This window comes from Lepisma saccharinum, chromosome 9, assembly GCF_977018435.1.
Source record: "Lepisma saccharinum chromosome 9, izLepSacc3.1, whole genome shotgun sequence".
Classification (NCBI taxonomy): Eukaryota; Metazoa; Arthropoda; class Insecta; order Zygentoma; family Lepismatidae; genus Lepisma; species Lepisma saccharinum.
In genome coordinates this window covers 41,335,580-41,363,563 of record NC_139237.1, presented here as the reverse complement: position 1 = coordinate 41,363,563, position 27,984 = coordinate 41,335,580, and the positions used below count along the sequence as shown (strand labels likewise).

The 27,984-nt window shown below is 40.0% G+C and overlaps 1 protein-coding gene across 18 annotated transcripts in view; it reads right to left on the bottom strand.

Moving 5' to 3' along the window:
• The window catches only part of LOC145992028 (uncharacterized), a 222,254-nt gene that overhangs the window by 126,614 nt on the left and 67,656 nt on the right, over window positions 1-27,984 (bottom strand). The window contains exon 4 of one of the 18 annotated variants that reach the window (XM_083128082.1): window positions 3,709-4,313. The exons of 15 other annotated variants lie outside the window; for them this stretch is intronic. In XM_083128082.1, coding sequence (XP_082984208.1) covers window positions 4,001-4,313 — 313 coding nt within the window. In that variant the 3' untranslated portion in view covers window positions 3,709-4,000. Of the gene's footprint in view, window positions 1-3,708; window positions 4,314-16,550; window positions 16,944-25,302; window positions 25,837-27,984 lie in introns of those variants that run through there. 2 more of the 18 variants (XM_083128074.1, XM_083128071.1) reach the window with 2 other exon arrangements.

The window sequence follows — 27,984 nt, the reverse complement described above, 5'->3', positions numbered from 1 at the left end:
GTAAAATATTTTATTTGTAAAAATTAACAGTGGTTAATAGTCCAAAACTCCATGATACAGATTTTTATGTTTTTTCTTTCATTGAAATACGGGGGTCGCCCCCTCCAAGCCCCCCTTCTTCGGTCCGGCATTCTGAACTGTACACGGTTGCATGCTCTGATGTTCTAGCTCCAAAACAAAACTTATCCGAAGTAGATTGCTTCCATAGTGCTCGAGTTATAACAATTTACCTCCAAAAATGCAAATCACAGATTTTTCGTAAAAAAAAAATCACATTTTGGCTTATTATTCAACTTGTATGGCACCCAAGAACATGAAACATGTTTCATTCTTTTAAGAAATGTCCATTCTTTGAAAAGAATACTAAAGTTTGCGCCTTCTCCCCAAAATAGTTGGAGAAGAGGAGGGCAAACTCCAGATTTTTGTTATTTTCCATTGAAATTCGGGGGTCGCGCCCCCAAAACCCCCCTTCCTCGGTTTGGAGTTCTGAATTCTACACGGTTGCATGCTCTGATATTTTAGCAGCAAAACAAAACTTATCCGAAGTAGATTGCTCTCATAGTGCCAGAGTTATAAATATTTTCTGAGCAATATGCAAATTACCTATTTTTCGTAAAAAACAGTTTCACATTTTGGCTTTTTATTCAACTTGTATGGAACCCAAGAACATGAAACATGTTTCATTCTCTTGAGAAGTGTCCATTCTTTGAAAAGAATACTAAAGTTCGCACCTTCTCCCCAAAATAGCGGGAGAAGAAGGGGCAAACTCCAGATTTTTATGTTTTTTTCCATTGAAATTCGGGGGACGTGCCCCCCATCCCCGCTTCCTCGGTCCGGTGTTCTGAATTGTACACGGTTGCATGCGCTGATGTTTTAGCTGAAAAACAAAAGTCATCCGAAGTAGATTGCTCTCATAGTGCCCGAGTTATAACAATATTCCTCCAAAGAGTGTTCGAATTTAAAATTCCCGCCGAGAAGCCCGGGCGGGAGAAATTCTCTCTCTCTCTCTCTCTCTCTCTCTCTCTCTCTCTCTCTCTCTCTCTCTCCTCCTCCTCCTGCTATCACTGGTTTCTGGCGGCGTGGTTGTGTTGCGCATAAAAGGGGCCTAAAAGTTGAGGCCGAAACTTACGAACGAGATTTCCTGTTCCCGTGCAGAGTGTCATAACAATATCTTTAAATAAATAAATAAAATAAATAAATTAAAAAAAATTAAAAACGTCAATGAAGACGAAATTCCCTGACATTTCCCTGACTTTTTTTGACACCTCAAATTCCCTGACTTTTCCCGGTTTTCCAGGTTTTCCAGGTCTGTCGCCACCCTGCTTCAGTAGCAAAAACTATTCCAATTATTTGGCCACCGAAGTGATGTAATTTGTTTATAAAAATCTGTCACATTTTACAAGTGCATATTTGGGGTTGCTACGATTTCTTTATTATGAAATTCCTTGACATTTCCAGGTTTTCCAGTCCAGAAATGTACAGAAGTACTTTATTTCACTATAAAACAGCTCCGTAATCTAAACACAACAGAAAATATTTATAAACAACATAATTTTCATTAAGTATGTAAAATTTTCCACTCTCTTAATGGATTTGCTATACAATTTGTAATGGTCGGATTGATCATTACTGGTTTTGGTATATTGTATTAATTAATTGCTGGCCACCTAGAAGGTGTAGGGTTAAGTAATATGTTTCCATGAGTGTACTTTTATGTTATTATTGCATGTAAGTGTATGTGCTTTACTGGATATTAGATCCCCTGTTTTTTATCTCCCTGGTTGGGGGAGCTGGCTGTCTTTCAAAAGACTGTTGGCAGTGGAATTTTTCCAACACTACGGGGTCCACGTCCACGGACGTTTACCCCGACTATAAAAAAGGCCAGTGGGCTTTAGCAAAAAACAGTGTTTCCCCATTGATCGACAAAGAAGAACGTCTCCTCAAGTTAGTCCACTTTTGGTGGCTAGACTTAATGTAATAATGTAGCATTTGGTGTAAGCCAACCCCTGTTGCTGCCCCAAGTCCCCTTTTAGAAAAAGCTTTGAATATGTGGATATTTCCGTATTGAATAATTGATGGCCATACGAAAGAGTAAAGGCGTAAGGAAACGCATTTGTTATGAACGAAATATCATTTAAGCTGAGGGTAGGCCCGCAGAGATAGTTATGCTACCTCTGTGGTAAAGGAAGTGCCAATGGTGTAAGCCATAGGTGCACAATTATGTTGAATTAAGGAAATTGGTTGATTACGTAAATGCACACATGGAGGTAGTATGTAAATATGAATAAATATACATAACAATGCATAATAAACCAATATATCCTACTAGAAATGTTATGATTCCAAGAACTACGGTACTGTCCATTTAAAACCAGTTGTTTATTCAGTTGCTGTACATGTATAAATGAACCAGGGACTAAAAAATATATATTGTTATGTGAAATCCCCCTTTCGTAATTCCGGCGCAAATATAATCTGCTCGCTTGGCACCCAGGGTGAGGTGAAAGGAGAGATTTGAGGGATTAAAGTAGGAAGTAATCCAGAGGGCCAGATTAAAACAAGGGACTGGGGGGCCGACGCTTTCACAAATTTTCCAGATGCTGTGTGCTTATAAACGTAAACAAAAAAGCAGCATTTTTTATGACACTATATTAGTTGTTTCTCTTGTAGTCTATATTCTAGTATAAAAAGGTGAAAATTAAATAATTACCTACGAGTCTATGTAGAACCATAATTCATTGGAAACATAATTTTGTACCAGATTGAGAATCATAAGAACAAGAGGAATAAAAATCATAAGGAGGAGAGGAACACACTTCTGAATTGAGTATTTTTGAGGAGTGAAATCACAAGAGCTGAATCCGGAAGTGAAAACTGAACCACTTGTACATTTTGCAGACGCCAAAATGCATGTAAATTTTCATTTTCCAGGTGCACAGCAACACTGATATTCTACCCATGCAAGGAGAATTAATCATATTCGTAGTGTAAAACAGGATTGGCAGACTTGTGATGAACAATTACCATGAAGAATTATTCAACACAAATTTCTCACTGTTTGTAATTTGTACATATTTGTCAACATATTTTTCCAGAACACAATGCACAAGACAATTATGCGCAAGTGCAATGGCAGAAAGAAAAATCGTATTTCTTTAATGATAAATCAAGGTACTTTATTTCTGAAACTGATAGCAACTGATGCCAGTCAATAAAACCACTGGGATATTTCTAAGAAATTTTAAATTTATCTAAGTTTGGCAAATTTATGAACCCCCACTTGTCAAATGGTTAGCACTTTCACTTTTGGTTAAATGCTCCCAGGTGCAAATACCAGTAGGAGCCTCTTTAAAGTAGCAGATTCAGGTCTCAAAAACCAGCAATAGGGTTTGATGCTCTGACTTATGCACCACCCAATGAAAAGTCATTTCGCAGGCCCAGGCTGTCAAATTACTATTGCACCATGGAGTTTAGTTATGGCAGATTTACCATGTCAATGTACTACAGTTTTGTTCTAAAATATTTTTAGATTTATTGAAATATTATGAATATTGTTACTTCAAGACTATTACAATATATTTTTTTAAATTGTTAGTCCTTTTGGTAAAATTTTCATCCAATATTTTATCACAAAATTGATCACAATTAAAGGATTTGCACAACTTACGACTCCTAAGAGTGTCATGGTCGTTAAAAAATAAAACAACTAAACTCTTGTTATTCTGACATTATTTCCCAATGCATTATTTCAGGACTATGATCCTATAAAAACTCCTAACATAAACATTAACATGCTCACTCTCTCATTTCCTGTTTCCATCAACAAAATATTCATGTCCCAGCTTAGATAAGAATCCACTTAGAATGGGCTATTATTTAGTTAATGTAATGTAAGATTACTACACTCCAATTCAAAATATGGTTACTAATATTTATTTTCATGTTTCATAGTTTTTGCAAATGAAACAAAATTCCACTTCTTCTCATGCTGAGGTGACTGTTACGAATGGATACTGGTGTGTTCATTCAACTTCTCCTGTGTGTCGTAACTTTTACTGCAAATACGACAAACAAATGGCGTGTCTGGTCTGTGAACCAAGAAATGGGTCTTCAGGTTACTCCTGTCGTTGAAATTCCTTCCACACATATGACACTTGAAGGGTTTTTCACCCGTATGTATCCTGATGTGTCTCTTCAGGTTACACGTATTATCAAACTGTTTGTTGCACAATTTACATACAGGTTTCTTTTTTCTGGTGAACAAGTTCAGCAATTTCTTGTTCCATAATGAAGAATTTGCAGAAATCACCAAGCTGAAATTAAAAGTAATTGTGGTTTTATGCTCTGTGGCTAATCTGCTCTTACTAATACTTCAAACATGCAATAATATTAACTATTTTTCTTCTGGCAAAATTATGCACCCTATCGTACAACTTTTGCATGAAGACTTGAAGTGGTATGATAACAGGTGGGGAAAATGCTTAAAAAAACATGTACCATGTTATTTTTGAACAGTGGCTACTTTAAGACCAATATTAACTTCAAGTATAATTAAAATCAGGTTGTCAAAAAATTTCTAAAATTTCAATGTTAAAAATTGAATGATTTACAGTTTTCCTATTGTGAGACTGTTTACTGCATAAATATCAACAATGTATTGTTATGTTTTCTACAGTATATAATTAAAAGTACAGAAAATAGCATCGCAGAATCATATAAATCAACACCCATGCCCACCCAGGCTGAGATAAACCTGGGACTTCTAGCATCTTGGTGTGTTATTCTAACTACTCCGCCACAATAATAAGAACAAAATATTTTTAAAAAACATCACATAGCAACACAAGATAGGTATGTGAGGCTAGATAGTAAAAAAAAAACACCACAAATCAAATTGTGGTTGTTGATCATTGAGAGATATTTAACAGTCATAAAATGTAACAATATAAAAAAGTGAAATAATCTTCCCTGAGTTTCCCACATTGGCGATATAGACTTTCAACCTGCCATGGAAAACTTTATCAGGCAGCCAGCTGACTGTTATACCACAGCTCCATTCCGATCTTTACAAATGACACTGGCACATTGTGGTCAACTTTTGTTCTATTTACCTTCTTTAACTACGACATTTTCACCTTCTTTTAATACCTAGTGATTTTATCCAAATAATTTTCTACTGCTTCCTGAAGAAGACCAACCTTTACTGGTTCAAATGTTGAGTGACCACCACAAGGTAAATTTAATTTTTACAAACTAGGTAAGAAACTAAGAATTTCAGTTTCCATTATTTATGTTTAAATATAAAAATGTCATTCTTGTTGGAATCCAAATATATTGTGAAGAAATCTTGATGGTGAATAATTGAAGATGTTTTGCCACGGTATCAACCATTTGAGTTCTGAATAATTTCCATGAGAACTAACCGTACTCTCATCATCCTGGACTGAACTCATAATGTCAATATCTCATATGAATGTTATCATCACTTGCATTTTTACAAAATAACAAAGAGTTCCCTTGCAAGTTAACTAAGGATAAATTTGTTCTTGATTGAAAAAGCCTTAGGGAAGTAAGTTCTACTGTCCCCAGACCATTTTGTAATAATTTATACAGATAAAGATAGCACCCCAGAATATTAAAGTGTTAGTATGGATTATGTTACACATTTATCATATCAATTTACCTGGGCTTTGATGGTAAATATTTTTAGATTTATGTTTGTGATTATAAGAATATTCAGAAAATTCAGTGCTGAAATTCCATTAATATCCTTATTTAATTTCTTTAGTATAAAATTTACAATATTTTTTTCAAAGTAGTAATTAATATACAAACCATAGTTATTACATGTTGCCATATAATAAAGATGGGTGCAGATGTAACAATAATTCAAAATTTTGCATGATCAACATATGTCAGTAGTATATTTAAAATAACATTTGGACTTGAAAAAAGTAGCACTGGTAAAAAAAAAAAGAAAGATTTATTGTGTGCAAGTGTAAAAAATACACATTAGGTTTTGTTAATTGATTGATTGATTTAGTTTATTTTACTTCACGTTTTGTGCCTCTTGGCTAATTTGCGAAGATAGGGATGAATGATGAAATGATGAAATTGATGAATGGACATTCACAAACAACCAAGCCCGAGCGGGATTCAAACCCGGGACCCTTGGCATCACAGCGCGATGTGCTAACCACTCGGCCACATGGTCTGGCTTAGGTTTGAAGCCATATGAAATACTTAGTTTACAAGACACTGGTAAACTCGCAGGAAGAGCTCAGGGAGAGGATCGTAACAGCTGGTCAACACATCAAGGACACCATCACATCACGAGTTAGGAGACCAAATGTCCGTAAAAACCTGCGTGCCTGCATTCGTAACGGAGGTGCCCACTTTGAGCAAGACTTGTAATGTTCTCTAATTGTATTGTTCATTGATCCCATTCAAATTAAGATGAATGAAGTATTATTTCTTGTACACAAATGTGAATGTTAGCAACATATGTACCTTGTTGGATAGCTGATGACACAAGGAAGTAATTTAAGTAATTTGTATGCTTTGTGTCATACCATTTTTGTTATTCATACATTGCCAAGTAAACTAAGAGTGCATTTTCTTTATCATCACTTGTGTGGAGGCAAGGTAAGTTTAGACCCACCCGTTATTTACATGTGATTGTTATTTGGGACAAACTTTCTTCCAACCAACCACTTATTTCTTAGTTATTAGAAAATGCTGAAATATGTGCCATACAATTAGTTGTTTTTTCTCAATTTGTATTTTTATGTGGAAAATTGTCATTTAAAAAAAAAAAACAATAGAATTCGATTATCTCGAAAACTACTAATTTTCGGATGGGGTATCATATGGTCAAATTTATTGCAAATTGTCTCTACTTTAACCCCTTTCAGGGAATACATCTAATTACAAGTCACCCTGTATATATAAAATACAATAGGTTGTGAAAAGGGTCATGGTACTTGCATTTAATGTACAATTTATTTTGTTCTTGTACCTCTTTTGATTCATTGTGAAGATGAATGGTGAAATAGTCGATGAAATGAGCACGCACACAATACTTTCACCAAGACTCAAGTCTATTATCTTTAGTGCAGTCAAAATAGGAAAAATAAAGGAACAAATTCATAACAAGCTGAAATTTGGTATGTAGCATCTTTATAGCATTAATAACAACATACCAAAAGTCCCCGATGATCACCCGTATGCTAAGTTACACTAAGTCCACCATATTGAAAAATGGCGGACAATGAACGTTTTCACGAAATAAGGGAACCATAATTCATAACAAGATGAAATTTGGTATACAACATCTTAGTAACATTAATAACAACATACCAAAAGTCCCCGACGATCACCTGTATGCTAAGGCCGCCATATTGAAAAATGGCGGACAATGAAAGTTTTCACGAAATGAGAGAACTATAATTCATAACAAGCTGAAATTTGGTGCATAGCTTCCTTATAATATTAGTAATAACATATCAAAAGTCCCCGGCGATAATTACCCTGCCGCTAAGTCCACCATATTGAAAAATGGCGAATAACTTCATGTTTTCAGTAAATAAGGATTACTGTTTGATATATATCTTTCTTATAACACTAGTAGGATCAATTACAACATGTTAAGTTTCCTGCCGGCCATTGACACTGTAAGTAACGGCACCATGTTGGAAGCACGGTGGATAATTTCAATATTTCGCATGAGAATGAAATTGACTTGTAAAAGAATGGGATTTGGCAAATGTGTTTGGTATGCAAGGTAAGACAACAGTCTGTAATATTTGCCGTCTCATCAGGCGGGCTATTGTTTTCACGTGACTTGTTCTGTTCACAAACTAAATCAGATGGTCACTATCGTAATGCACACCTGTAGTTAACACACCACAAGGACATATCTGATTCAGAGAGTTTGTCGCTTTCATCGTTGTCATGTTGGTCATCGACATCTTCACCCTTGGCTTCTCTGGAAACACTGAAAACAAGAATGGACTTGTACAGGAAACACCTTGACAAGGGACACACAATCTGCTTGCATGCAACTACATTCTCCATCACAGTTTTTGGTAGATACTCATGAAATTAAATTCAGTATATCGTTTGGAACAGGATTTCAATCTTGACTTCCTTTGTGCTACAAACTTCTGTTATCTGAAGTTATCGAGATACTTCCTGTTCAGATGCACTATAAAAGGCTAAGAGGGAAGAGTTCTCGAGGTTTTGTAATTGCATCTAGCATTGCCGAATTGTCATTGAAAATTGACGAGTGTTCCCATAAGTAAGGTCTGTTTTGACTTAATTTATTTTAAATAACTCTCTATTTATTTGTTTGAATAAGGAGGAAACACTATCGAATCCACTGAATGAATGAAGGAATAAAATGTGGTTCTTAAGCTGAGAAACATGGATTTGCAAATCTGTTGAACTTTAAATGCCTAATGGTATCGTACCATGGTCAGATTGCATAAAAAATAACAACAACAAAGAAAAACAGATTATGTTCTGTTAAGGCAGTGCGAATAAGAAGTAAATCTGTACCTTTGAACCTCTAATACTGTGTCCAGTGCAAGGTTGAACGATTAGGGCGTCAGTGTCGCCAGGGGAAAGTTTTACAGAGACGCTTGCCTCTACTAACTATGAACAAAGGTGAATAGTGAATATTAAATCTGCATTTGTTTCTATTATTTCATAGAAATGGCATTTGACTGGCGGGGAAATCAACTGCCAACTGAAACTAGAAGATCAAGGCCCCTGTCACTACGTTGCTACGACCTGTTCCAAACGATATACTGAATTAAATTTCATGAGGATCTACCAAAAACTGTGATGGAGAATGTAGTTGCATGTTGCGTGCAAGCAGGCTTCAGATGTCCCTTGCCAAGGTGTTTCCCCTACGAAGTCCATTCTTGTTTTCAGTGTTTCCAGAGAAGACAATGGTTAAGACGTCGATGATCAACATGACAACGATGAAAGCGACGAACTCTCTGAATCAGATATGTCCTTGTGGTGTGTTAACTACAGGTGTGCATTAGGGATGGCCAAACGGATCCGGATCCGAAAAATCCGGATCCAAAAGTTACGGATCTGGATCCAGATCCGAAAATCCGGATCCGAGAGTTTTGTATCTCAATCCCATTATAATATTACCACACCTTAAAAGGTATTATGATATTCGATTACAAAGAAATTTTTCGTTAGTCCTACAAGATGTTTTTTCAAGTGTTGTTCCTAAAATACTTTGCTACGCATCGGCTAACACACTCGTGCACAAATGTCAGAGGTGATTTTGTAAATGCCATTGAAACGAATATGTATTCATTCGAATGTATTGGAAATGAAAACACACATAAATGTGAGACATTCCATTCCAGGATGAAACCTTTAACACATATAACAAGATAGAAATGTTATACAAAAATTATACAATTGTTCTACAGTTACAGTTTTACAAATTAAAATAAAACATTATAATATATGCAGTGTTAAATAATTGCAAAGTGTAAGACTAACAAGGGAGGTTATCTAAGTGTCCCCCTCTGAGTACCATGAAACTTGGCAGTATAGTGGGGCCCAAAGGAAGAATTGTGTTTTTTTCTTTCAGCTAAAAAACGGTTTTAGGGGGCAAAACCCCCTCAAATGTCAAGATGAGGACAAATTGAAGTGAGGATCTGACCCCTGTGTCCCTCCGATTTCCATGAAACTTGGCAGGTGTATAGAGGGGCACAATGGAAGAAATACGTGTTTTTTTTGTTTCAGCTAAAAAACTGTTTCAGGGGGCAAAACCCCCTCAAATGTCAAGATGAGGACAAATTGAAGTGAGGATCTGACCCCTGTGTCCCCCTCCGATTTCCATGATACTTGGCAGGTGTGTGTATAATCGGGCCCAAATGAAGAAATACGTGTTTTTTTGTTTCAGCTAAAAAACGGTTTTAGGGGGAAAAACCCCCTCAAATGTCAAGATGAGGACAAATTGAAGTGAGGATTTGACCCCTGTGTCCCTCCGATTTCCATAAAACTTGGCAGGTGTATAGTGGGGCCCAATGGAAGAAATACGTGTTTTTTTTGTTTCAGCTAAAAAACTGTTTTAGGGGGCAAATCCCCCTCAAATGTCAAGATGAGGACAAATTGAAGTGAGGATCTGACCCCTGTGTCCCCCTCCGATTTCCATGATACTTGGCAGGTGTGTGTATAAACGGGCCCAAATGAAGAAATACGTGTTGTTGTTTTTTTCGGCTAAAAAAAACTGTTTTAGGGGCAACCCCCCCTCAAATGTCAATATGAGGACAAATTTAAGTGGGCATTTGACTTGTGTCTCCCCCTCTGATTTCCATGAAACTTGGCAGGTGTATAGTGGGGCCCAAAGGAAGAAATACGTGTTTTTTTTTGTTTCAGCTAAAAAATGGTTTTACAGGGCGAAACCCACTCAATTGTCAAGATGAGGACAAATTGAAGTGAGGATCTGACCCCTGTGTCCCCCTCCGATTTCCATGGTACTTGGCAGGTGTGTGTATAAACAGGCCCAAATGAAGAAATACGTGTTGTTTTTTTTTCGGCTAAAAAAAACGTTTTAGGGGCAACCCCCCCTCAAATGTCAATATGAGGACAAATTTAAGTGGGCATTTGACTTGTGTCTCCCCCTCTGATTTCCATGAAACTTGGCAGGTGTATAGTGGGGCCCAAAGGAAGAAATACGTGTTTTTTTTGTTTCAGCTAAAAAATGGTTTTACAGGGCGAAACCCACTCAATTGTCAAGATGAGGACAAATTGAAGTGAGGATCTGACCCCTGTGTCCCCCTCCGATTTCCATGGTACTTGGCAGGTGTGTGTATAAACAGGCCCAAATGAAGAAATACGTGTTGTTTTTTTTTCGGCTAAAAAAAACGTTTTAGGGGCAACCCCCCCTCAAATGTCAATATGAGGACAAATTTAAGTGGGCATTTGACTTGTGTCTCCCCCTCTGAGTTCCATGAAACTTGGCAGGTGTATAGTGGGGCCCAAAGGAAGAAATACGTGTTTTTTTTTGTTTCAGCTAAAAAATGGTTTTACAGGGCGAAACCCACTCAATTGTCAAGATGAGGACAAATTGAAGTGGCGATCTGACCCCTGTGTCCCCCTCCGATATCCATGAAACTTGGCAGGTGTGTGCATAAACGGGCCCAAATGAAGAAATACGTGTTTTCTTGTTTCGGCAAAAAATTTGTTCTAGGGGGCAACTTCCTCTCAAATGTCAAGATGAGGACAAATTGAAGTAAGCATCTGACCCCTGTGTCCCCCTCCGATTTTCATGAAACTTGGCAGATGTATAGAGGGGCCCAAAGGAAGAAATACGTGTTTTTTTTTCCGGCTAAAAAACTGTTTTAGGGGGCAAAACCTGCCTCAAATGTCAACATGAGGACAAATTGACGTGGGGATCATCTGAACCCTGTGTCCCCCTCCGATTCTCATGAAATTTGACAGATGTATAGAGAGGCCCTATGGCCCCTGTTTCTTCCTATGCCATATTTACGTGGTTTCGGGGTCAGATCCCCACTTCAATTTCTCCTCATCTTGACATTTGAGGGGGGGGGGCTCTATACACCTGCCAAGTTTCATGGAAATCGGAGGGTTAGACTTAGACCTCCCTTGTAAGTGTATTAATTAATTACAAATCGCGCACGGGTGCACACACACTATATATATATGTGTATGTATATTATATATATATGTACAGATGGGGGACAAAATAATACGAACACCTGTGAAAAAGTATGCCACATTTCACACCGGCAGTACAGCATCACCACCTGGCACTGAAGTCTGCCACCTAGTGGCTGTGAAGGGGAAGGTATTAGTTTGCCAACAGCAGTCATTGGTGGTGCATTCGTCTATCATACGCTCTCAAGAGACACTGCAATGTCAGACCTGACAGAGTTCCAAAGAGGCATGATTGTTGGAGCACGTTCAGCTGGAGCCACGGTGACTGAAACCTCAAACCTTGTTGGGTGTGCAAAGAGCACAGTATCAGCCGTTATGACAGCGTACACAACACAAGGTAAGATGGCGTCTTCAAAGCACAACAGTGGACGAAAGACAAAGCTTGCTGCTCGGGATAGGAGGGTGTTGAAGCGCATAGTAGCCAGAAAGCACAAGCAATCATTATCCGAGATAACATCTGAAATGAACAGGCATCTCCAGGACCCCATTTCAACCAAACTGTCAAAAGGGAACTCCATGCTGCAAACATTCATGGCCGAGTGGCAATTCGTAAGCCATTGGTGACATCACGTAATGCTGTCAAGCGACGCCAATGGTGCAGAGCTCACAGAAGTTGGTCCCCACAGCAGTGGCAACAAGTCATCTGGTCTGATGAATCAACATTCACGTTATTTCAGACCACGGGGCGCGTTTATGTGTGGAGAACGCCTCGAGATGCATTTCATCCTGACTGCCTCTTGCCGACTGTGAAGCATGGAGGTGGGTCCATTATGGTATGGGGCGCGATATCTTGGCATGGTGTGGGACCACTTGTTTTTCTGCATGGGAAGATCAATGCCAGTCACTATCGCAGCATTCTGGGGGATCATCTCCATCCTTTTGTCCAGACTTTATTTCCTGGGGACCGACCGCTTTTTCAAGACGACAACGCTCCTATCCACACTGCTGGGTCTGTCCAAACATGGTTTGAAGAACATGACGATGAAATAGGACATCTTGAATGGCCCCCACAGTCTCCTCACCTGAACATTATAGAACATTTGTGGGGATATTTGGAGTCCAAACTTCGTGCTCGAAGTCCGCCTCCAGCCACACTTTCGGAATTGGAGACTGCTCTGGAGGAAGAATGGCTCCATATTCCCTTAAACATTGTGCATGACCTCTATGCGTCCATCCCACGTCGCATACAAAGTGTACTTCAGTCACAGGGTGGTCCAACCCCCTATTAATAAAGATTTTCTCTACATTCGCAGGTGTTCGTATTATTTTGTCCCCCATCTGTATATTAGCAGGTAACAATATGTTATAAGCACATTCTTACTTTCCAAAGAAGCGCATGTGGGATGGCAAAACGGATCCAGATCCAAAAATTCGGGATCCGGATCCAAATCTGAAAATTTTTAGGATCCGGATCTGGCCATCCCTAGTGTGCATTACGATAATGACCATCTGATTTAGTTTGTGAACAGAACGAGTCACGTGAAAACAATAGCCTACCTGATGAGATGGCAAATGTTACAGAATGTTGTCATACCTTACATACCAAACACATTTGCCAAATCCCATTCTTTTACAAGTCAATTCCATTCTCAAGCGAAATATTGAAATTATGCACCGTGCTTCCAACATGGCGCCGGCAGAAAACTTAACATGTTGTAATTGATCCTACTAGTGTTATAAGAAAGATATATATTCAACAGCAAGCTATTGTCAATTTGTTCCTTATTTACTGAAAACATGAATTTATCTGCCATTTTTCAATATGGCGGACTTAGCGGCAGGGTAATTATCGCCGGGGACTTTTGATATGTTATTATTAATGTTATAAGGAAGCTATGCACCAAATTTCAGCTTGTAATGAATTACAGGGGGTGGACAAAAACATGGAAACACCTCGTGAAATGCACATCTGAGTTCACATGTTGATTATTTCAACGTTTGTAGGTGGCGCTGCCGTATTCGCCCAATATCCCTACCTGTTAAAACTTCGCACTACGTTGCAATCTTCATTTGGTGTGAAGACAGTGTTTTGTGCAGTTGGCAGTGGATCATGTCAGAGCTAACAGAATTCGAACGTGGGCAAATTGTTGGAGCCCATATAGTGGGTGCTTCTGTAACCAAGGTAGCTGAAGTGTTCGGTGTTTCACGAGGGACGGTATCCAAGATTATGACCGCATACAGGACGACTGGAAAAACCGCATCCGATAAACACCAGCGTGGACAGAAATGTGTGTTGAGTGATAGAGACGCCAGAACATTGTGTAGGATGGTGACGAAAAATAATAAGCCTACGGCTGCAAAGTGACTGCTGAACTGAATGTCATGCTCACAAACCCTGGCAGCAACAAAACAGTACGAAGGGAGCTCCACAAGCAGGGTATTTCTGGACGAGCTGCAATTCCTAAGCCACTCATCAGTGATCCAAATGCCACTAAGAGGAGACAGTGGTGCCAAAGTCATAAAACCTGGACTATGGGGCAGTGGAAGAATGTCATTTGGTCAGATGAGTCCTGCTTCACACTCTTTCAGACTTGTGGCCGAGTTTATGTCTGGAAAACGCCAGCCGAAGCTTACGATTCCAATTGTTTGCTGCCAAGAGTGAAACATGGCGGGGGTTCGATCATGGTATTGGTAGCCATATCGTGGTATTCTGTGGGGCCCCATCGTTACCCGGCAAGGTCACATCACTGCCAAGGTCTGTGTGAACATTTTGAGCGACCAGGTCCATCCCATGGTGCAAACTTTGTTCCCCAATGGTGATGCCATTTACCAAGACGACAAAGCTCCTGTTCACACAGCTCACATCGTCCAGGACTGGTTTTCTGAGCACGAGGACGAAGTGTCACATCTACCGTGGACACCACAATCGCCGGATCTCAATATTATTGAGCCTTTGTGGTCTGTGTTAGAGAGAAATCTGCATGCGCGATATCCACCTCCATCATCGTTAATGGAACTTGCCAATGTTTTGCTGGAAGAATGGCACAACATTCCCTTGAAAACCATACAGGATCTCTATTTGTCCATTCCGAAAAGACTGCAGGCAGTTCTGCACGCCAAAAGTTCTCCTACACCATATTAGTCACAGAAATGTATTTTTTGTTGGGTGTTTCCATATTTTTGTCCACCCCGTGTATAGTTCCATTATTTCGTGAAAATTTTCATTTTCCGCCATTCTCAATATGGCAGACTTAGCGTACGGGTGATTGTCGCGAACTTTTGGTATGTTGTTATTAGTGTTACTAAGATGTTATATACCAAATTTCAGATTGTTATGACTTATAGTTCTCTTACTTCGTGAAAACTTTGTTTGTCCGCCATTTTTCAATATGGCGGACTTAGCGGCAGGGTGATCGCTGGGGACTTTTGATATGTTATTACTAATATTATAAGGAAACTATGCACCAAATTTCAGCTTGTTATGAATTATAGTTCTCTCATTTCGTTAAAACTTTCATTGTCCGTCATTTTTCAATATGGCGGCCTTAGCATACGGGTGATTGTTGGGGACTTTTGGTATGTTGTTATTAATGTTACTAAGATGTTGTATACCAAATTTCAGCTCGTTACGAATTATGATTCCCTTATTTCATGAAAATGTTCATTGTCCGCCATTTTTCAATATGGCGGACTTAGCATACGGGTGATCGCTGGGGACTTTTGGTATGTTGTTATTAATGTTATAAAGATGCTACATACAAAATTTCAGCTTGTTAGGAATTAGTTTCTTTATTTCGATAGAAACTGTCTAAAGTGACTGAACTATCTTGTAAGCCTTGAAAATTGTTATGTGAACCAGTCTAACATGAAAGTGTTGGCTAATAGCAATTCACGATTAGTGGTAAGATCTTAGAACCCCATTTTCCAGAATTCACCAGTTTTTGCATGTCCATTTTCAGTTTATTCATACTTGCTGCAATGAAATCAGTAATGATATTTATTCTACTTGGCTTTCACAATGCATATGAAAAATCACATTCATCAAAGCAGACAAACTTATTCTGATCCATCATCTGCACCAGCTCTGCAAGTGCAGGTACAAAAAAATGGCATCACACTTTAATCTGGTGAAAGCTCAAGTGGATATGTGCGCATTCGGGAAGACTTGACCTGTACATCTGTCATGGATCAATATACAGTGCAAATTCTGGACAGGAACTTTAGAAATAACTTAATAAAATGAACAAGATTACGACTTCACTATACTTTACAGCTCACTAAACTTTTTACAAGTTGACATATGGATATTTAAACCTTCTCCCTTCATTCAAAGTACAGAGTCCTCTTTCTAGGAGAAGAATGGATCACTGTATGTCTTGTTTTAGCAGAACATATTCTATGCATGCAGACATGTTTTTAATGCAAAATACAATTGCCAGAATTGCAGTATTACTCCTGGACAATACACTGGTTAAAAGGATGAACCAACTGCCAAGCAGTAATATGTTTATCCTCTTTAACCAGTACATTTTTGTTGGAAGTATTTTACAGTAGAACTTCCACAGCATACAGAATATGGTGTGGTACCAATATTTGAAAATACCAGAATACTGTAAGATGATGGTATCTTGATATATCTGTGCCCTCGGTGTTTATCACCACCAATATTTCAGTACCTTTGGTATTCCTTATATTATATATTGGTATATTTTTTGAATGCAACAATAACTGTAACATGATACCTAAAACTAAATAATACCAAGTATACCTCCACTCATGGAAAACAGTACAGGGAGCATTGCATTCTCATCACATTTACGTTTCACTAAAAAATATGATCCTGAATAACAACAGCATTGCTATTATCTTTCTAAAATGAAGTGTAAGCAAAAATATCTGGTGAGAAATCTTTTATTTTCCTTTTCTATTTTCACACCTTTTACACACAAAAAATTTAATTTCCTCCCATATTAAGTAAATTGTGTACATTGGCGTGATACTTTAATGCCATCTCTGTTTCAAAACCTCTACTACAAGTACAGCAAACAAATGGTCTATCTGGTCTGTGAACTAGGAAATGACACTTCAGACTCTTCTTCAAGCTGAAGCATCGTCCACACAGATCGCATTTAAAGGGTTTTTCGCCTGTGTGTGTTCTGATATGCCTCTTACAGTCCTTCAGATTATAAAACTGTTTGTTGCAAAAAGAACAAACATGATTCTTTCTATGGGTCAGTGACTGTAGTAACATTTTATGGTCCAACACTGGAGGATTTGAAGAAATTAAGCTGAAAGTAAAACAATTTTGAGTGTTACATTCTGTATCCTATTCTACTGATACTATATTAATTAGGGCTGATTAATTACCACTGCTGATACTCTTGAAAACTGCAACTATTTAAAGTAGTTTAGAATATTTATAAATTTTAAGATGTACGTTCTCCATTGCAACTATATCATAGCAATCTATCTGAGGTTTGCTTTAAAATATTTGCAATTTCATAATAAGGATTTAATAACAAAAATCCATGGCACGTGAAGAAGTAAACAATTTTCACAAAACTCTTGCTCCACTTTTATTAAGTGCTTCTAGCACATAGATAGTAATATAATTTTAAAATGGTCTATTAACTACTTCCTTCACATGCTGGCAAATTGAAGAAATGATGAAGTTATGAATTTTGTGAGCAATAAGATCAGCAGCACAAATAAAATCTTAACTGCATTTTATATCTGGATTCATGTATTCACTTTCTTGAATGTTGACAAAACCACTTATGGTAATATTATACCAAAAAAAAGGGTAAAGAAAGCATTTTTTATGTTTACAACTAGCTAATTTTCACTTGTTCAGTCAAACAAAGTCAAAATGCTTACCATGGTATAAGTTCATGTCAGTTGGGTCCTGCTTCCAATAGTAAAAACTCTTCTTCCCTTTCTTATTTCATCCGGTTTAGTTTTTTAATGTCTTAATTCGTGAGATTCCATGAGGAAAGAGCTGAAATGTTGGACTGGAATAGTGAAGATTAGCTACCTGTAACTGCATTTTCTTTTTTTCACATTTTTCTTTTATATAAGGGTATTCATGAATGAGGAAAGAATTGCAGGGGTCCGGTCACTAGAGCATCAGACGTGCCATGCAGAAAACCCAGGTTTGATTCCCAGGATAAGTAATTTTAGGTGAGAATTTTTAATAATGCCCCTGTATAGAACCACACTGGGTCTTCCCCAGTCTGTAATGAACGGGTACCTGGGAACAACTCTGAAGAATAAAGGCAGCCAGAAAGTGCCGATCACATCACCTCCAGCATGACCAAAATCGATAATGTGCGAGGGCCAGTCTCCAGACTCCCTACGTTCATTCATGACATGAAGTGATGCACAGGGGATAGCTTAACTCTTTTTCTTTACTTTTAATCATATATAATGAAACAAACATTTTTTTTCCTCTCACTCCACATGCAATACACATATAATTCTCCTCTCACAATCAAAATGTGATAGTCGCACATGTTCTAACCAAAGCAAATTAAACAAGTCATCAGGGCCATCAACATTAGATTACTTACATACAATACAATGTTGGCAATGCTTACACTTACAGGTAAGGTGTATTTCAAGTAAGTTCAAAACTTTGGATCATTACAAACAAAGAGGAAAAAAATTCTGATGCTTAAAAGTTCAATTTACTTTAAATTATAAATTTCCTTATCCATTCATTGTATCCATAATGTGAAAATGTTACGCCTGAAATATGTATTTTAAGTGAATTTTAATTAAGAAATAACACCATCTACTTATTTTCACTGTCCAATTTATAAAAGCTTTATTTTCTATTGCAGTTTGCTTATCAGTTTTCTTTTGCCTGTTCATCTCGCAGACACATGGCTGGCTGGATATTATGTTGTCGTATGTCCATCTGCATTAAATTTTCATGACAGCTAATTGGGGTTCAACCCATGTGGATTTTGAATACACTACAAGATTTGCACAATCATTTTATTATTCTTGATAATATGTACTGAAAAAAGTAAAATTAACACAAATATGTTTTTGTCTAAATGTATGATAAACATTAAAATAAAAAAAAGATTTTTCGAGCTAAGACAAAAGAGCACAGTAATATGTACCTTGAACTTAACTTGTGGAGAGATAAAAGCTTTCTGAGAAATAGTGACAACATTTATCTTAGCAAAAAACAGTTCCCTTCATATCTTACAAAAACTAACCATTATTATCGTTTCACATTAAACAGTTTAAGCCTAAATTTAGATATACATGCTTATCTTAAGATATCTAAAGAATTGGTTTCAAATAGTACTCTGCCAATATGAGGCATAAATTTCAATATGGTCTTGATATCATTCATTTTCTCATATGATAATAAAATAGTTTCACATTTTAGTGCAGCAACCTCGGGAGAGGAGCATGTAACATTCTGGTAAGTGTTAATACGTTCGGACTGACAAACTATACTTTTCTTCACAAACTCAGAATTAAATGAAAACAAACATAATTTAGTTCTGTTTCTAATAGACAGATGTGTTCCAGTTTTGTAAAAGGTTTCTCAAAATGTGTAAAATTTTGAAACAGTCCGAAAATCTAAGAAATTACATATACGAAACTGTAAATACGAAACTGTAAAAATATGAACCTTCTTTTCCATTTATTAGCTTCACCATATATATATATATATATATATATATATATATACAAATAATGAAGGAGACAGTAAACACTTACCACACGAATAGAAATAATTCAATATTTCGCGATCTGAGTCGCATTTTCAAGACGGTAGAAAAAAGATCGACGACACTTTGAGTAGAGGCACAGAATACTGACCGTAGCGTCTCTACGGTCAGTGTTGCCAGAAACAGTTGAAAGGAAACACGAAATACTTTAGCCAGTGTTCACTGTCAGGTGGGTGGGTAGTTTCGGGGAGGAGAGGAAAGAGTTACTGGTTGGATAGGTTGAGTCCGGGGGGTATAGTGGCGTGCATGCCTGCTATATAGGCCCTTTCCCATCGCCTGCGGAAAGATGTGTCAGAGCGGGGGGGTAAAAGGTGGATGATGGCCACACGGAAGCAGTTATTGAAGGTGGTGTTATGGCTGTTGGTGTGGATGGCAACTGTGAAATCGGAGTTTTGGGTGGAGGAACGGTGATTATTTATCCTTAGATTCAAGGGGGTGGAGGTTTCGCCTAGGTAGAAGTTCCCGCAGATTTGACAGATGAGGGTGTAAATTAGGTTAGATGAGTGGCAGGTGCCCTTAGGGTGAAGGGTGAACTCACCTGCCGCTGTAGGGATCAGGAGGGTGGGGGAGGTGATGAGTATGGGGCAGGTCTTGCATCTGGGTTTATTGCACCTGTGGGCTGGGGGAAGGGGTGCGGAAGGGGTGGGGGTGTTTCGGACCAAGATGTTTTGGAGGTTGGGGGGGCGACGGAAGACGACCCTGGGTTTTTCCCGAAAGATGTCTCTGGTCTCGGGATCGCTGTGCAGGATGGGGAGGAGGGAGTGGAGGGTATGTCTGATTTTTGTAATGTGAGGGTGGTATTGGGTGATCAGAGTTGGAGGGTTGGTTTTGGGTTGTTTGGTGCGGTTGTGGGAGTTAGCTCTAGTGATTTGTTTGTTGATGAGGGTGGAGGGGTAGCCACGGTTGGTTAGGGCTTGGTGCAGGCGTAGGTTGTAGTTTTGGCGGGATGAGGGGGATGAGTTGAGGCGCTGGCCTCTGAGGGCTAGGGAAAATGGGATGGCTTTTTTGGTGTGGTAGGGGTGTGAGCTGGAGTAGTGGAGATACTGGAGGTGGTTGGTTGGTTTGATATGTATGGATGTTTCCAAGTGGTCTCCCACAATGTGGATGTCCACATCGAGGAAGGTCACTTGGTCTTTGGAGTGGAACCAGGTGAATTTGAGGGTGCTGAACTCATTGAGTCGGTTTAGGAATGTTGTGAGGGAGGGTTCGCCATGTGTCCAGAGGAGAAAAATGTCATCAATGAATCTTAGCCAGAGGAGTGGTTTCAGTTGCTGGGAGTCAAGGAATTCCTGTTCCAGCCTGCCCATGAACAGGTTGGCATAAGAGGGGGCCATGCGGGTACCCATAGCTGTGCCACGTATCTGCAGGTAATGTTGGTCACCGAAGCAGAAGTTATTGCAGGTAAGTACAAGGTTGGCTAGTTGAATCAGGAAGTGAGTGCTGGGATTGTGGGGTTTGGGTCGGCTGTTGAGGAATGATTCCGTGGCACGGAGGCCATGGGCATGGGGAATATTGGTGTAAAGGGATGTGACATCAACTGTTGTGAGGATGGTGTTGGGTGGTAGGGATGGTAAGTTTTGGATGATGTTGAGGAGGTGGTTGGTGTCACGGAGGTAGGAGGGCAGGGCTTGGACGAGGGGTTGGAGGTGAGAGTCTAGGAAGGCTGAAATGCGTTCAGTGGGTGAATTGTAGCTGGACACAATGGGTCTCCCGGGGTTGTTAGGTTTGTGAATTTTCGGGAGGAGGTAGAAAGTGGGGGTGCGGGGGTTGTCAGGTATGAGTGAGGAGATGGTGGAATTGGATAGGCCTTCAGGGGGTCCTCGGGAGAGGACAAAATCCCGAATTTTGTCTAGGTGTCGAGAATTCTCGATTTCCATCCAGTCCCTCACCAAAATCCTCCTACTGACCCCAGGCAACAACAACAACCAAATAAACACACTCTGGAACCTTTCCCAGTCCATTGCCCACAACCTGAACCAAAAACACCTGCAAAAACTTTCCATTCTCTGCAGACAAGCCCTGAATGCAGGATGCACCCTCCCCCTCCCCCTCCCACCACAACACCAACACAAAACCACATGTCCCTTACTTCCAGACCCACCCTTGCCGCTACCCACTCCACCCCAACCTACCATCTCTAACCCTGCCCCTCCCTCCCACCACACCACAGCAGAGCACCAGTCCTCGGACAAAAGATCCCCCCAGCATACTGACATTCCTCACCCCCAACCACCCACTGACTGCACCTCCATCTTGAACCTTTCCAACCACAACCTCACCACCACCGAAATTGACGTACTTTCCAAAGGTCTTACCTTCTCCCCAGCCTCCACCCCTAACAATTTCCGGCTATTATTTGACATACAAACTTTCGCCCGCAGACTTAGGTGGACCTACTTTTGGGCCAAGAATCCCCCCCCCAAAGCTAATCCTTCTGACATACACCCCAGTCTCCTCCAATTCTGCCCCCCTTCCCCCCATGATCCCCCCTCCCTCCCCAACAACCACCCCCTCGAAAGATACATCACCTCTGTTGTCAACAATGTTTCCGACAGTACATACCTCCAAAACCCCTCTTCCCACCACAATCTAACCCCAGCCCAGCACCAAGCCCTCCGGTCCCTCCGCAACAACCCAGACATCAAAATCCTCCCCGCTGATAAAGGGTCCACCACAGTAGTCATGAACTCCTCTGACTACGTGGCGGAAGCCTCCCGTCAACTCTCTGATTCATCGACCTACAAGCCCACCACGGTTGATTCATCTACCACACACCTAGACAAAATTCGGGATTTTGTCCTCTCCCGAGGACCCCCTGAAGGCCTATCCAATTCCACCATCTCCTCACTCATACCTGACAACCCCCGCACCCCCACTTTCTACCTCCTCCCGAAAATTCACAAACCTAACAACCCCGGGAGACCCATTGTGTCCAGCTACAATTCACCCACTGAACGCATTTCAGCCTTCCTAGACTCTCACCTCCAACCCCTCGTCCAAGCCCTGCCCTCCTACCTCCGTGACACCAACCACCTCCTCAACATCATCCAAAACTTACCATCCCTACCACCCAACACCATCCTCACAACAGTTGATGTCACATCCCTTTACACCAATATTCCCCATGCCCATGGCCTCCGTGCCACGGAATCATTCCTCAACAGCCGACCCAAACCCCACAATCCCAGCACTCACTTCCTGATTCAACTAGCCAACCTTGTACTTACCTGCAATAACTTCTGCTTCGGTGACCAACATTACCTGCAGATACGTGGCACAGCTATGGGTACCCGCATGGCCCCCTCTTATGCCAACCTGTTCATGGGCAGGCTGGAACAGGAATTCCTTGACTCCCAGCAACTGAAACCACTCCTCTGGCTAAGATTCATTGATGACATTTTTCTCCTCTGGACACATGGCGAACCCTCCCTCACAACATTCCTAAACCGACTCAATGAGTTCAGCACCCTCAAATTCACCTGGTTCCACTCCAAAGACCAAGTGACCTTCCTCGATGTGGACATCCACATTGTGGGAGACCACTTGGAAACATCCATACATATCAAACCAACCAACCACCTCCAGTATCTCCACTACTCCAGCTCACACCCCTACCACACCAAAAAAGCCATCCCATTTTCCCTAGCCCTCAGAGGCCAGCGCCTCAACTCATCCCCCTCATCCCGCCAAAACTACAACCTACGCCTGCACCAAGCCCTAACCAACCGTGGCTACCCCTCCACCCTCATCAACAAACAAATCACTAGAGCTAACTCCCACAACCGCACCAAACAACCCAAAACCAACCCTCCAACTCTGATCACCCAATACCACCCTCACATTACAAAAATCAGACATACCCTCCACTCCCTCCTCCCCATCCTGCACAGCGATCCCGAGACCAGAGACATCTTTCGGGAAAAACCCAGGGTCGTCTTCCGTCGCCCCCCCAACCTCCAAAACATCTTGGTCCGAAACACCCCCACCCCTTCCGCACCCCTTCCCCCAGCCCACAGGTGCAATAAACCCAGATGCAAGACCTGCCCCATACTCATCACCTCCCCCACCCTCCTGATCCCTACAGCGGCAGGTGAGTTCACCCTTCACCCTAAGGGCACCTGCCACTCATCTAACCTAATTTACACCCTCATCTGTCAAATCTGCGGGAACTTCTACCTAGGCGAAACCTCCACCCCCTTGAATCTAAGGATAAATAATCACCGTTCCTCCACCCAAAACTCCGATTTCACAGTTGCCATCCACACCAACAGCCATAACACCACCTTCAATAACTGCTTCCGTGTGGCCATCATCCACCTTTTACCCCCCCGCTCTGACACATCTTTCCGCAGGCGATGGGAAAGGGCCTATATAGCAGGCATGCACGCCACTATACCCCCCGGACTCAACCTATCCAACCAGTAACTCTTTCCTCTCCTCCCCGAAACTACCCACCCACCTGACAGTGAACACTGGCTAAAGTATTTCGTGTTTCCTTTCAACTGTTTCTGGCAACACTGACCGTAGAGACGCTACGGTCAGTATTCTGTGCCTCTACTCAAAGTGTCGTCGATCTTTTTTCTACCGTCTTGAAAATGCGACTCAGATCGCGAAATATTGAATTATTTCTATTCGTGTGGTAAGTGTTTACTGTCTCCTTCATTATTTGTATTTATCCGCCCTTCTGGCACCATTTCTAACCCTATTCCTGTATATATATATATATATATATATATATATATATCCAAGGCAGAGAAACAGGACTGTACATTTTATTTCAAGCCATCCATCTTTCTAGGACAGTGTGAACAGAAGAATCTACATCTAGTAGATATTAGAATGTCCTGGCTCTGAGAATTTCTAAAACTGTTGGATTGCTTTTGAAATACTTTAGAGGAATACTCATCGAGTTTGAGTCTATAAGTCGACTTTATGCACAGGAAGGCTAATCAAGACTGAATCTACAGTTTAAAGTGGGATCTTAACCACTTGTGCCCCCATCAGGTATGGGACCCAGGATCATTTGATTGCAAAGTGACGACGTTACCACTACACCATCGAGGAGGCCCTAGAGGAAAACCCATGACAGAGTATTTGATTTGTGGAGTGCAACTGACACAAACGTTTTGCCACAGAACAAATGTTTTAATATTTGGGTGTTATTCAAGAATCATAGATCTCTGACAACAGCACTTGCAATATGATTGGCAGATCTCCGACCAATTCTTTCATTCCACAAAGTGCAATACATCTTTTTGTCAACAGAACAGTGTGTTGTTAGATAGTAACAATTCAGTTTCTTTTTATAATAAAAATTTGGATGATCTTGAAAGGCTTATCACATTCTGAAAGTCAAATGTAACAAAGCATGTTACTATATTAGAAGATATTTTGTCATTCTCACAATTTCTATTCCTTTCCTCTTGGGGCAATAATTTTCTAGCTTCATGTTCAAAGAATGCCTCTCTTCAGAGTTCTTGTCTCCCTTTAAATAGTTCACACATTGCAGTGGATTTTTCACCCTTTTTCTTCATTGTTGAGTATCTTACCGTAAATACACAACTTAACAGGATTCTCAGTCAGATCATGTAAGAGTTCATACATTTTCGACACTAGTTAAAAATTTCTTTTAGATTCTGCCATTTAGTATCCGAGATTCAATGCATTGAAATGAATTGATACGTTGACGAACAATGTGGACATGCAAGATTTCCTGTATCTATCCTCTATGAATAACCTGTTTGTTCATTCTTCAGAGATAAATGATAATAGTGGATTCTTCGTTCACTAATGTCTAAAGTTGCAAGGAAAAATTTCTTACACACTTTCTTTGAATTGCCACATAATGGAAGAAAATAACTGAAAGTGAACTTCCTTCTGCTGTTTTCACTTTCAGTTCGTTTGCGGGATATCACTTGCCTATTAGTGTACCGATCATAAAATGTTATTTTTCCTGCATCATTAAGCTTCCAAAAGCTACTGTGTATGTTGTTTCTATCTTTATCGCTGAAAAATTCTTCACATTTAAATTTACAAGAATTGCCACAACCATTTTTAACAATTCTTGCAGGAGTTTCTGTTCCACGTATGTTCGTGTAGGACATTCCAGCTTCTCTCTTCCTTTTCACTTGATTTCTTTTTCCAGGATTCTGGATCTCGCAGTCTCCTCCTTGACAAACTTGTTTTAATAGTTGAATCAAATTCAGTGTTGTCTTGTAGATCCCCGCAATTTTGGTGTGATCTTATTAATCCATTACCTTCTTCACCTTCTTTTCCTGGCACACTGCTGGATAAGGGTGTAAAGCAGTGTGCATCACCACAACTGTTTCCATCTTGTGATGGCATGTAGGTAGGATCACGATCTGAGTCATCAACCAACAAGAGGTACTTCTCTATTTCTGAAGGTGGATAGCTATGATTCACATTCCTATAACAAAATAAAAAAACGAACAGTAATTTAGGACACACACAACAAAATTGTACTAGGAATATATTTGTGTTGAACCATGTGAACAAATTTGATCAGAAGAGAACATGTGAATGCATTGTCACTCAAACATCCAAGACACCAAAATTCTAACTGAAAAACTGTCTTCATCAACAGACTATAACCCACAAAATATGAGATAAATTCTTAATACAATGTTTAACAAAACATTCTCTGGGTAGCACTTACTCTGGCGACGTTCCTCAAATCTTAAAGGATTTACTAGCTATATTGGGTCCTCAAATATAAATATAATCCTGAGAGATCCAATAATATACTATATACTATACCAGGTGTGCCGGTTAAGAATTCTTAATTGATCCGAAAGAAAACAAGTGTATCTGGGGAGAAAGGTAACAAATGCTTTATTTAAAGTATGCACCATCGCTAGCTATACATTGTGCCCATCTGTCCATCAAATTGTGGATGCCCTTCTAGAAAAATTATTCACATTTTGAGGTGATCCAGTCAGCAAGTCATTGTTCGACATCTTCGTAATTGTTGAAGTGTTGCTGGGAAAGTGAATGAGACATCGATGAAAACAAGTAGTAGTCTGAAGGGGCTAAGTCTGGTGAGTATGGCGGGTGGGGCAAGAATTTCCAGCCAAGTGCAGAAATGGTGTCCCTAGATGCCTTTCGCTGTGTGTGATGAGTTGTTGTGTTGCAAAATCAATTTTCCATGTCTTGTCGCCCAATCTGGGTGCTTTTCGATCAATGCATGGTTCAAATTGAAGAGTTGTTGATGGTAGCGAACACAGCATTCACTGTTTCACCTGGTTTCAGAAGCTCATGGTACACCACACCCTTCTGATCTCACCAAATGCACAGCATTGTCTTCCTTATGAAGCGATTCGGTTTTGCGGTGGATGTTCAAGGTTGTCCTGGGTCAACCTATGACTTTTTGCATTTTGGGTTCTCGAAGTAGATCTATTTTTCGTCCCCAGTGACTATCCGATGCAAGAAAGACTTTCTTTCATGCCAAGAAAGCAACACTTCACACACAGTTTTTTGCTTTTCCATTTGTCTGTCGTTCAGATGATGTGGAACACATTTTCCTGCCTTCTGGATCTTTCCCATGGCATGAAGACGATTAGATATGGTTTGGCGACCAACATTTCACTTCTCTGCCAGTTGTTGTTGTATTTGCATATCATCTTCATCCAACAGTGCTTGCAATTCGGCATCTTGGAATTTTTTCAGCTGGCCCGGGCGATCTTTGTCTTTCAAGTCGAAATCACCACTTTTGAATCGTCGAAACCAAAGCACACATGCATCTTGCGTTAGGACATTGTCACTGTATGTTTCCATAAGGATACGATGGCTTTCACTCGCGTTTTTCTTTTGATTGAACAAGAAAAGCAGGACGTGCCACACATGCTCCTTATTTGGTTTGAAGGTCAAAATGTTTCCCACACAAACCGAATGTCATCACTCGCACTCGGTTGCACATCCACAGCATTTTGACAGGTACTGTCCTGGCAACACACTGACACAACAGTTGAGACTGTGCACCAACCCTTGCTTCCAGCACCATCCAGTGACAAAATTAAGAATTATTTACGGCACACCTGGTATTTAGTGAATTGAGACTCTCTCAAATCATCACTTATTAAGTTATTAAGACTTTTACATGCCTGTTATGACGGGTGATTCATAATTCTCTTCAGGGTTTCAAACGTTTATAGTATATGGGCTAAAGGTGCATATCACCCATGTATACCCCTGGTGACATGCTCATAAATCCTGAAATCAAGTTCATGTCTCACATGCTCAGCCACTTCGTTTTGCATCACACAGACGGGCAGTCTCCTTGAACTTGTTGCACCATGCACAAATTGTCTTGACTGCATGTGCTTCTCTTCAATTATTCATGTGAAATCTTCATAGTACCATCACAACCAACTCACATGTAGCGAATTCTAAGATACAGAATGCTTTGTGTTCATCACTGTATGTCATGGTTGTGTTAACTGCACTATACTGCAACCTAGTGGCTAAATCTACAATTATGTGATGGGACCTATTACAAGTGCAAACTTGGAGAGATACTTTGTGTAGTGAAATACACTTTTTGACGTATGTTATAATT